A 12,381-nucleotide genomic window follows, 5' to 3' on the forward strand; every position below is an offset into this window, starting at 1 on the left:
CAGTTGAAGGAGAACCAGTTCTTGCTGCACGCTAGCACAAAAACTGGGGGCGATGCAGTTATTGCAGACCTTTGTATTAGTTGAGACCACGGGGCAAATCTGTTGGTTTGACAAGGCAAGTACTGCAAAGCTAGTGAAGCACTGTCTCCATACTCAAACCAACAGGGAATTAGTACGGATTCTTCTGATTTATCATATATCAATTCATACGGAATTCATCAGCGGTATTGTTTTATTTAGAGGCTTAACAGGCAACGCGTGCTTTACAAAACAAACGACACCCAGTAGAACACATGAACCCCCTGACCCATCATCCGTGCCTCTATGTAACCTCCCAGGCACCCAGCTCTGTCCTGCCAGCAAAACAAACCATTCCCCAGTCCCGTTTTTCACCATATTAGACTGAGTCAAATTGTTTCCTCCTTTGACACCTACCCTGCACAAGACTGACAGTTTCTTCCAAAAGGAAGAGGCGAACATAATACTTTTCCTTCTCCTGTTCTATAACAGTCTCTCCCTTTCTTGTTGCAAGTGCAGAAGTTTCTCACATGCACTTCCATTCAATGTGTTCACTTTTCTTTATCTCCAATTCCAATTCTTTTCTTTCCCACCTTTGGTGTTCTCCTAGCTCCTTTTCCTGAAAGTACAAACTTGCTGTAATCTATTCATCTTAAACTCCTTTAATCTTAATTGCATTTTCAATTACCCTTCTTCTCTTGTTTTCCTTCCAAGATAATGGAACATGCCCCTTAAAACATCTGTCTTAAATTTCTATTTTTCCTTTCTATCTGTAGACCTTCAATGATAAATTTTCATTTCAGCACATTTTTCCAAAACCCTCTTCCCAAACAAAATTATTAAGAGAAAAGGCACTCGGTCCACACCTTCCTATGCCTTAAACATATAAAGTTGACGTTGTTAAAGTGAACTGCTGTCTAAGTTTCTACCCTGGTATCCCCTCCTAGTTAGTCTAACACCTTAAGCTTTTCTTCCACATTATTCTGTTACTCTCTAAAATGTCTTCGCGGCTTCTATCCTTAGTCCTCTTCTCCTCCTTCCTCTACACTATATTTCTAGGAATTTTAATATGCAATTAGAGAGACAGTAATTAAATTCAAACTGACAGCTCACAGAAGCATTCTGTTTGGTCCACATGAAAACTTCGGCTCCAATGTGTCACCCTGCCCACACACTTACTTCCACCCCCCTTCTTGGCTGCTAAGGGGATACCATCATACTCCTAAGACTTCAGGCTGAACTGTACCATAGGCACAGCTTTATCACTGATCTCTAACATCCTAGTACCCAAACTATTTCTAAATCAGGGAGATTAATTTATTCCCCCTAAAATACAGTTATTCTTATCCACCCACAGACCAAAAATTTTTATCCCTCATCTCAATTGCTTCAAAGTTGTTTCCTGAGGAATTAAAAAAAAAAAAAATCAATTTTGCCTCCTTTTTGAAGTACTGATAACTCTCCTAGTCCATCACTTTGAGCCCTTCAGTCCTTTTTTTCGTATCTTTGTGACACACTACCCTCTCCTTGTTTACCAAGCTAAGCTGATGCCTTCAATTTCAACACCTTATCTGCACTTCTTTTCTTAATCCCTTAATGTGGAAAGACACATCACTCACTTCCACTACCTACACTTTAAGTTTTCAAAATCTGTGCTCACATTTTTTTCTATGCTACCCTTTTAGCTGAGAAGTTTTCTTCTGCATTGACATCTGTAAAGCATCACTGTTTGGTAAACAAGCGCTGTTTACCAAACACTCTGTTCCCTAATATCTAGGCTACATTTATGCACACACCACTTATCACCATTGTCATTTCTTTATGCTTCTTGATAGTCTTTTCTTCTATGCTTGTAAATGCCCCACATGCAGGGTGATATCCAATTATACCAGCCTGCTAGGCAGCCAAGAGGTTCTCCACTCTTTCCAGAAAGTCATCTCACAAGAAGGAAAGGCATTTGATTTCAGCATGAACAAGCTGAGGCACTACACTTCCTCTCTGTCTCAGACTTCCACAGTCACCCAGAAACTGGTCAGCAGAGCGACCCTGATACGATGGAGCATGTTGCTGCCAATAGGACTCCAGGCCCAACTACATCAACTTTTCATCTTCGGCATCAACAAGGGGGGAATTCTACTAAAAAATTATAATCTCATATATAGATATTTGGGGGGGGTGGGGGGGTGGGTGATGTTTCTATCCGTCCTCAGTAACCGAATTTCTAAACAAAGAGAAAGACGCAGGACTCCTCATTTCCTCACTTTCTGTCAGCACCTGACATAACAGCCTGAAACCTTTCAGCACAGCTACACGAGGTTAATGGATGCTGTGCTTTCAGGAACAGCTACACTCCAGGCATTCAGGCCTTTAAAAATAGCAAACATTTGTGACCAACTTGCATTCTAGCCATTTTATCCATAAAGTGAAGATTACATTGTATCGCACAATTGAGCAAGAAAAGAAATCAGTAATTCTGAAGAACATGGATTCTAGATTGATGACTGCACCTAGAAAGCCCCACAGGAAACTGCAGACCTTGTCTTCTGATCAGGTTTGAACACCACACAGTAAATATAGAATATGTTGATCTAAGAAGAAAAGAAGAGAAGCAGATAACACCTAAATAGACAAGCACCTTCCATTCACTCCACTAAAGGCAAAGATCCTGTGGAACACAAAATAAATATTGCTTTGCTGCCTGTACATTAGCATCCAAAATAAAGTTGTACCAGAAACTTTCATTTTGGTATTTAATATGAAGATAAGAAAGTTAAGTACATGAATGATTTTTTTCAATACAGTTCTCATGCATGGGAAAGATTGAGACTTTTCTTTTAAAAGCTACAGCAAGACTCAGCTTTTCCAGAAAGTGTACATTATCACATCCAGACTTAGGATTTCACATAAAAGTGCAGATATGCCTATTGTTGTTTGGCAAATCAAAATTTTTTTACTACCTTCTCCACTGCTTTCTTATTTTTAGTAAGTCTTGTTTTGACAAAAAACCCCACAAACCTTCACAGAGGTCATCCACTCCACTACACCAGAGTGTTCAGATAGTCTAGAAACAAAATCGAAAAGGATTATGGCAATTTGAGCACCTTCCCTGTCCTCCAAGGCCTGGCGTGCTCAGTACAGCTATTGATACAAAGCAGAACTTTGGGAAGCCTCTATGGAATCTGCTCTAACTACAGTTAATATCCTGTATCCACACCTTCCTTCATACATGGGTTTTCTGGAATGAATGACTAGAGGGTATGACACAGAAAACAACTGGTATAACATTTGTAGGCAGGCCAAGTACAAATGCTGAGAACCTGTCATCTGTAACATCTGGAAACTGTGACACAACAAGCTATTTGAGCCTCACTTTAGAGTCTCTTTCAATGATCTCAATTTTTTAACTGTAAAGGCAGGAGGTGGATCTTTCGCAAATCTTTCCTCTCATATCTGTCAGCTACCTCAAGAACATAAACATTAGAACAAGAATAAAGAAATTGGTAAGATGGACATGTAAGAAAAAAAATGTTTCTGCCTTCTGCCAGACCAGCACAAGTTTGAATAAGTCTCTACTGAGAGAAAGGTGCAATTAAAACATACTTTGAACATGGAGATAGGATCAGCAGCCAGACTAGAACACTTTCTAGAAATACACCCCTTTAAAACTCAAAAAGGATCTCTATCCTGGATGGTGAGATGAAAAGCATGTAAAACAGCAGAGTACTTAAATACTAAGTCCTAAGTTGCTAACAGATTTTAAAACACCCATCTCAATCAAGGAGAGGTGGATGGCTTCAAAGAACAAATGACATGACTCCTTAAAATTAAAAATTCTTGCTCAAGCATGTACTGATATGAAACAGAAAATTTGCCTGTAGAAGCAAGTATAGGAAACAGCCTGTACATTCAGAAAGTTAGCTTGTTTTACCCAAGCACATCAGAACAAACACACAAGGTGAGTTAAGTAGGAACATCAACTGAAGAGAAGTTCATCCTAAACCATCTATACAACTCTTTCGCCACTAAGCTTTCTTGAACAGCCTGCTTCATGACCTTCAGCAACACTGTTCCAACCACAGTTCCAGAAAAAAAATCATGCGACAGCATTTCAGAAAGTCCAAGTGCTCAGAGATAAGAATACAAAGAGAATATTTAAATGAAACAGATACAGCTAAAGTTTGGAGAAAAAAAAAAATACCATCATCTAAACTCATCAAAACTACAAATTTCTAAAAACCCAAGACTGAAGTTAGAGATACTAAGCTTAATATCAAATATATCTAAGACATCCTTTCTTCACCATTTTGACAAATTTATTGGAGCTCCCTTTCACCTGTCAGTCTGTGAGAAATCTTCCCCATCTCCGTACAAAGCAAAAACATCCAATAAAGTAGGTTCCTGAAATCTCATCTCTACTTGGCTCTTGTGGAGACTTTGACAGCACTACTAGTTTCTTTGGAGAGAAAAAAAAAAAAACCAATACACATTTATTGCTTATTAGATTATCTCATCAGATACTTAGTATTCACCAGGTCTACCTCAAGGTATGTCCAAAACAGACACAACCTCCTAGCAGTTCTCTCAGCAGCTTTAACGCTTGGGCATCAATCCAGAAAGCATCAGTCTCACAAGGCTCATTTCATAAACCAGGCAAGCAATTATCACTTACTTTATTGATCTTTACTCACTTTTCTCATCTTTCTGAACTCTGACCTGAATTCTAGATAGACTCAACTCGCACAAAGCAGGCATCACAAGCTTAACAGCTGATTTTCACCTTAGTTTCAGTCCTCCACAGAACACTAAGAAGTGTTCCTGATAGGTTAATATCTGTAAGATGCTTTGACTACCTAAAGTGCCATCAGTTCTATTTTGTCACTCAGTAGTTTTGCAGTGCTCTAAATTGATTCAAAAAGGGAGATGAGTGACTTACCACCACTCCCACCCTTTCAACACAAACAGGAGTATTTTCTTATCCTTTTCTTACCCTCCTCCCCCTCCATGCTCACTACTTTCCACCATCACTTAAGTAACATAGACAGTTTCCTCAGAACAAAAAAAAAAAAGATGATATTAAAATAGTTTAGTAAATGCAATTGCTTAAGTATCTTACCAATGCAGGCCATTGAATTTGTTTGATCTTTGATCCCTGAGTCTGGCTTGGGTCCTTTCTTTTCGCCCAGACCAGCTGGTACTCCACCAAGAAGGTTGCAAAATCTTCATAAACTTTAACCCATTCTCGCTTTTCCCATTCAAGGTCATCAAATTCCACATATACCTGGGGAAATTTAAGAACAGGAAAAGGACATATATTATTACATACACAGAGCATGTGTGCATCTACATGCACTTTTGAAAGCATGTGGTTTAAAATTTAATGCAAGAGATGAATATTGCCCGTTTTACTATTATGGTATTGCAATCCTATAATCAGTTCCTGCACCACAGCAGAAACTTTCCTTGGCAGTGCACTTACGCTGAAGTGAGGAGCGTTACTTTTGCTAAAACGTTACCATTAACATTGGGTAGCTTATCTCACCGGGTACAACACTAAGTATCTACTAGTATCATCCGAGTAATACATACAGCTATTTACAGATCAGTAAACGAGTTTAAGAACACTTCTCACTCTCAGTTCAGATACTTGTCATACAATACAAGCCAACCAAAGAAACACTGTTTCAAGAAAGGACGGGGAAAAAAAAAAGCCATTTGGAACAGAACCAGAAAGGACATCCTGAGCCTGCAGACCCTCCTACTGCAAACTAGTCCAACACACAGCACCTAATAGAAGCAGCTCAGCTGCTTGCCATTTTTGTCCTCCTGGAATTCTGCTGCTTTGGAGGGGGAGGGAACCTCCACACTGTTTCCAGTTAAACTAATTTGGAGCCAGTTTGCAACTATTTGATCTCGCGCCATCCCTGTCCTGGAAGTTCAAATGTATCTGGGAGAACTGTAGTAGAAAACAACCATACCCTCCCTCAGCTGCGTTCACTAAGCTAAACATGCCAAACCTTTTGCCTCCTCTTGTAAAGGGAAGAGGTAACTCAAGAGCCAAAAAGCGATCCGAAAGCTACCCGCATTAGCAAACCCATTACATTTCAAAATTACAGAACGGGGGGGGGGGGGGGGGGAAATCAACATAATCAATTTTTTCTTTCCCAAATCATGAGAAAATTCACATGAAAAAACAGCTCACATTACAAATAGTCACTGCTTGTCACTCAAACTGAAAAAGAAGGGAAGATGCTTTGCTACCCTCCTGAATTTCAGCTCTCAGCCACACCCGAAGCAACTTCTGAAACTGGAGTTTCTTTCTCTATCTGCTTCTGAGAACTTAAATCACTGTCACAGAAATATTCTTGTCTTTTTAACTTTGGTTAATTTTAGGCCTGCAACATACTTCCCTGTCTAGACTTTGTCTCACACTTTCCAAACACGTACTATATGGTGCTCCTTCTCATCTTGTCTTTCTCCCTTCTATGCACACAAATTTACACCAAGCTTCTTCTCACTCCTCTATCAAAATTCATCATCCCAGTGTCCCCCATATTATTTTTTTAAACCATATTACTCCCCTTCTGTTCCTATATACTCCCTTTTCCTTTCCCTCTTTAAAGCATCAGACTAAGACAACTCACTGCAGTCACTTTCTTCTATGACAGCCCATTATTGCATCTCCACTTAAAATTTGTTCAAAGAAAAAGGAAGAAAGTAGTTTCTTCTCCTGTCAAGCTACACTCACAGCCTACCCATTTATTTCTGTTCCCCCTCCTCACACTGCTCACGACTCAGACTAACCGCAGCTATCGCTCGCTGCTCACCGACTCCCTCTCATCCACCAAATACTGACACCCGACCGTCCCTGACATCGTGCACGCTCCGTGTCACCAATATCACATTCACACCCAACTGGTCTTTCCGCCTCTTACCTCACATCTCCTCTTACTACTCATTTTCTTTCTTGACTGCTCTTACTCTCCAAGTCTAGGGTGTGCAGGGCAGTAGTCTATCTGCATTAAATGCTGTTCCTTCTTTATTTCCCATGGGTAAAATCTTCCCTCTGGATTCACCACCTCAACACTGGGAATTTCCCACTGTTTGCCTGCTGCCACTCCTCCAATATTTCAATTACCCTGGCTGATCACAGTCATATCTCTGCATCACCTTGTTCATCAACACAACTACTCTTTCCCCTTGTCCTTTTTCCCATTTCACTCATTGAAATTATCAGGAAACTACTGCTAGTCTTTGAGGTGGCATTGGAATCGGCCCTATAGGAATAGTTTGTATATTAAATTATCCTCTCACCTTAATGGTTCATTACAGCTATCACCTGTTATTCTAACAAAGAAAGAAAACAGCGGCAAAATCTCAAAACGAAAACTTGGAAGTTGACACCTTTCACTAAAAAGCACTTTTTAATAACTTAATTTCTATTAATGAATTTTAAAAATACTTAATCAAGTTGCAGAATAATGATTTCTCAATCAAAACAGAGTTAACAGTAAATAGTAATGCTTTAAGGCACTGGCAGGAAAGTATATCATATCTCAAATCATCCTTATCAAATACCAGAATCTTGGATTTGCAGCTACTTTGAACTTTTCTAGAGAGAAATTTATTTCTGCAATGGACCAAATCACAAAATTTAAAGACAACCTTCATTAACAGTATAGTCAAAAATCATTCCTTAAAGTCATCTTCCTCCTGGCTCCTCCTCCTGTAAATTCCACTCAATTATTCTGGACTGGTCAAATAATAATTTTGTTTCAATACCTGGAAAGACATTTTACTTGGGTAGTCTATAGCAGGGTATAAGAGGTTAAGCACCAGACGTCACACAGCAGAGAATTAAAAAAAAAAATAGGAGGCAAGAGAAACCAAGTGAATAAATGTTTTTGAAAATACAGATACAAGTAAGTCGGAGTTAACAGTTCAGGAACCACCACACTGAAACATACTGTATCTTCTGGACACTAGCCAAAACTTGTGGAAAACTGATACAATCTAGTGCTTGTGTGCAAGTTTTGCACCCCAAATAAACCGAAATCCGGTGCAGCTACAGTGGGAGTTATTGCTGAGCTATCTGCAGAGTCTTCTGGCACCGCGTAATTAGATCTTCAAAGGAGCGGTTCCAAGAAAAGTGGAGAATGGAGCATGGCGCAGAGCCAGTCTGCCATTGCCCAGGGCACCACACTCCTCCTCTAGTATGACACACACACAACCTTACTTGGGAATTACTTCTGCCAGCTTCCACTACATTCAGGTTTCGATGCCAAGACTATTAACTATCTGCTGGCCTTTCAAAGTTCATTCTTGAAAGGCAGAAACACCACAGAAAACGCAGAGTCCAATGCTTTGCCCATTCTCTTATTTGCTAGCAAATACTCAAATCAGGAAAATCCATTATGAATTTTTCCAAGGCAACAGCAAAGCCTCTGAAGAACACAGGCTCCCTCTTCCTCTGCACACTGACCTACCGCACATAGAGGAGCAACATCCCAATCAGCACAATTTATCTAAGGGAGTAAAAAGGGGAGAGAAGGAAGAAAGGAAGAAATCCAGCAACCTACGCCAACAAAACAAACGTAGAGCCAAAGTCAGATCCCCATAAGGAGCGCAAAGGCTGAAAATATTTAATCTTTCTTGCTTCACTGGCCAAACTCTGTACAGCAAGAAACTCTACAACATTTGCCTTCCTAAGCATGATGAAAGTCCATTTTGAGATTTTTCAGCCAAGTTTGGCTTCCTTGCCTTGTCAGCTATACAGAAGTTTGTGTTCCCAGAGTGGGTGAAGTCTTCTCACCACACATGCATTCACTTGCATAAAAAGGAGAAATTCCCACTGGGATGATATTATATTTATAATTGGCATTAACGTGCTAATCTTGTAACTCACTACTATTTTCCAACAGGAAGCAGCACAAGCTTTTAGCTTTCCAAGTAAAGCAAGGCAAGAAATTAATTTCCAATGGAGTCAGCCAAACAATTGCAACAAAATACTGCTGTTTCAAAGCCAAAACACAACAATCATGGTGAAATTCTCTACACGCAGTGCTGTGATCCAGAATTTTCCAGTCACTTCTGCTCCAAATAAATACGCCTGACCAAGCAAATTCTAAACCCCTTTAAACTGTCACGAAAGCAATGTTGACTTCCAGCAAATTTGACGTATAATGCTAAAAAGCATAGTCTGCACACCATCCACTTTCCTGAAACCAGTGGAGCAGGTGGATGCTGTTTGGAACTTCCCCACACTACAGCAGTGGACGAGTTGCCCACGGGCTGGTTAGAGCTGAAGTCAACTGCAGTGTTAATGATCCAAAGGCTGACTTCAGGTGAGGTGTGCCCTGGCAAGAGCTCCGGGCAATACAGCTACAAGAATCACTACAAACACCCATCATTTTAAGGCAAAGTAATCTCTAGTAACAAGGAAATAGAGGGCTGTAGAGCATTTATTTACTAAGTTTCTAACCCAGTGTGCTGAAGTGATCCATACACCTAATTTGTGTTTAACAGAATACAAGTTCTGTTTTCTCTCCTAAGGGAGGACTGCAGAGTTTCCCCTTTATCACCTAAAGATTGTTAGCAAAATATTTATTTCTAGGAGAAAAAAAAAAAAAAAAAATCAAGCAATCTTAAGATGTTTTTAATAAGTCAAAGAAAACATTTCTACATTTGTACCACATCAAACTGTCTTTCATCAACACAGATATGGCTGCTGACTTCAAGGTGAATCCCAGAGCACATCCCACTGGTTTTCATTCATAATGTTTTTAAATTAAACGAGAGACAGAATATTACACCATGTGCAATTATAATGCATATATACTTCATACACCATGTATAAGAATTGAGAACTCAAAATCCAGGTGCTAAAAATTATCTGGGGAATTCAAAAGTCTTAGTTACACAACTTAAAAGACAGACATAAAACTCTTAGGATGCTTAACCAAGCATCAAAAACTAGTTGTCTGAGTTAGCACAAAAATGTATACCTTGTATGTAATTTAGCAGAAATTTACTGAAAAATACACAAGTATGAAAAAAACACGAGAATGGCGCTTTTTTGACCCAGTATAAAGGGTGCTGGAAGTTTCCTCATTTTCAGAGAAAAATCTACCTTCAGAAAATAAAATCCAAGGAGATAAGTGAGTCCAGGTATCCCAAACCAAAGCATCACAGACAGTACTGAGGGTCTGAAGTTGGCAGGAAGGTTTCTGGAGGTCTGAACCCTACACGACTCTGACAGCTTGTTTATCTCCGGTGGGCTTTTTTAGCATTGTATGCAGTTGAAAATTAAACCAAGGTATACTAGGCTCTGAAAAACTCCATCTACTTATTGAGATGGAGGTGATTGCCAATATCTAACTGGTATAAACTAAAGCTAGTTGTAAGTCCAGAGGGAATGGAGCCAATAAGAATGTTTTTATAAAACTTAATCTTCCCATCCTGTTCCCAATATCCTTGCCTTCTCAGGTTTTTACAGATTGCTTCTTTGATGGAAATGGCATTACCTAGCAGTCAAGTCTTTCATAAATATATCTTTAACTAATCAAATGCAATCAAAGCACAATTACTATAAAGCAAACAGCTTTAACACAGGAAAATTATTACTGTGTTATATAAGTGCTACCCATTTCCGCATGGAATAGTGGTGAAATAACAACCAAAGACAGCAGTAGAAATTTTTATTTAATAAAGGGTTTGCAGTGTTGTTCTGTACTACCAAAATTTCCCCAATCGTTCACATTAGCATTTCATAGTCACTCTATATTAAAAGAAACTCATAAAAGAATCATCATACCCTTTCCTTCATATATTGAAATGCTATATATTAGCATTTCACAAACTCTTCAAGCAAAACAGTACCCCATCCAGAAAAAAAAAAAAAAAAAAAGAGTATTTGAAAATACATTGGCATCAGTCCATACAGCCTAAACACACACAAAAAAAAAACCTGGAATAATGGCAACGGATTGGCCTTAAACTACCAAATTCTTTAGGATTACAAGATGGGGTTTATTGCCTCCATGTAGTCTTAAAAATAGCCAGTATTTTTACTGCAAATCAGACATTTTCATTCCTAAATACAAAAACTTCACTTATATTTGTACACAAGAAATACAAGTGTATTTACTTTCAACAAAGAAATACGAGATGTACTGTGTACTTTTTAGCAGGGCTAGGTAGACAACCACAATGCCTGAAAACATTTTCAAAATGGCATTTTTGCCCTTGACAAAACTGGTATGTGTTTATTTATCAGACTTATACAATTCTTCCATCATTTAAGGAACGTAACCGCTTGTCTCAAAAACGCAAGAGCTCCGCATCTAACTCTCAAGAACTAGAAAAAAAGCTGTAGAATCACGTACACGTTTTACAGGAAAGAACACTGAACGCTCCTTAGAAGACGGGGCAAATGAATAGTGTTGGTTACTTCATGCTATTTCAGCACTTAAAGAAAAAACATGGCATCATTTGGACTAATGTTCAAATCTGCAGATCTTCCTTGATTATTTGTGGAGTTTGCAAGTGTTAACAAAAATTTAATGGCAGAAAATTTAATTTTCTCTTAAATGCAAAGTCCTGCTACTTTCAGATGAGCTGTGGAAGTCAAAAGGACAACTCCTCAAAGATTAAATCATCTCTAACACAACCTATGAAACATCATAAATTTAATTAAACACAACAAGGGCAAGTGTAGAGTCTTGCATCTGGGTAAGAACAACCCCATGTACCAGTACAAGTTGGGGACTGAACTGTTGGGGAGCAGCACAGAGGAAAGGGACCTGGGGTCCTGGTGGACAGCAGGATGACCGTGAGCCAGCAATGTGCCCTTGTGGCCAAGGCGGACAATGGCATCCTGGGGTGTATTAGAAGGGGTGTGGTTAGTAGGTCGAGAGAGGTTCTCCTCCCCCTCTACTCTGCCCTGGTGAGGCCACATCTGGAATATTGTGTCCAGTTCTGGGCCCCTCAGCTCAAGAAGGACAAGGAACTGCTTGAGAGAGTCCAGCGCAGGGCCACAAAGATGATGGAGTGGAGCATCTCCCTTATGAGGAAAGGCTGAGGGAGCTGGGTCTCTTTAGCTTGGAGAAGAGGACACTGAGGGGGAACCTCATTAATGTTTATAAATATGGAAAGGGTGACTGTCATGAGGATGGAGTCAGGCTCTTCTCACTGGCATCCAATGATAGGACAAGGGGAAATGGATATAAGCTGGAACATAGGAGGTTCCGCTTAAACATGAGGAAGAACTTCTTCCCAGTGAGGGTAACAGAACACTGGAACAGGCTGCCCAGAGAGGTTGTGGAGCCTCCTTCTCTGGAGATGTTCAAAACCCGCCTGGACGTGTTC

At 39.6% G+C, this 12,381-nt stretch overlaps 1 protein-coding gene across 2 annotated transcripts in view; it reads right to left on the reverse strand.

The window, feature by feature from the left end:
• Window positions 1-12,381, reverse strand: part of JMJD1C (jumonji domain containing 1C) — a 166,842-nt gene that overhangs the window by 107,031 nt on the left and 47,430 nt on the right. For both annotated transcript variants that reach the window (XM_086616769.1, XM_086616767.1), the window contains exon 2: window positions 5,132-5,296. In XM_086616769.1, coding sequence (XP_086472895.1) covers window positions 5,132-5,296 — 165 coding nt within the window. The remainder of the gene's footprint in view (window positions 1-5,131; window positions 5,297-12,381) is intronic.

The sequence above is a fragment of the Tauraco erythrolophus genome, chromosome 9 (genome assembly GCF_009769465.1).
Source record: "Tauraco erythrolophus isolate bTauEry1 chromosome 9, bTauEry1.pri, whole genome shotgun sequence".
In the NCBI taxonomy this organism is placed as follows: Eukaryota; Metazoa; Chordata; class Aves; order Musophagiformes; family Musophagidae; genus Tauraco; species Tauraco erythrolophus.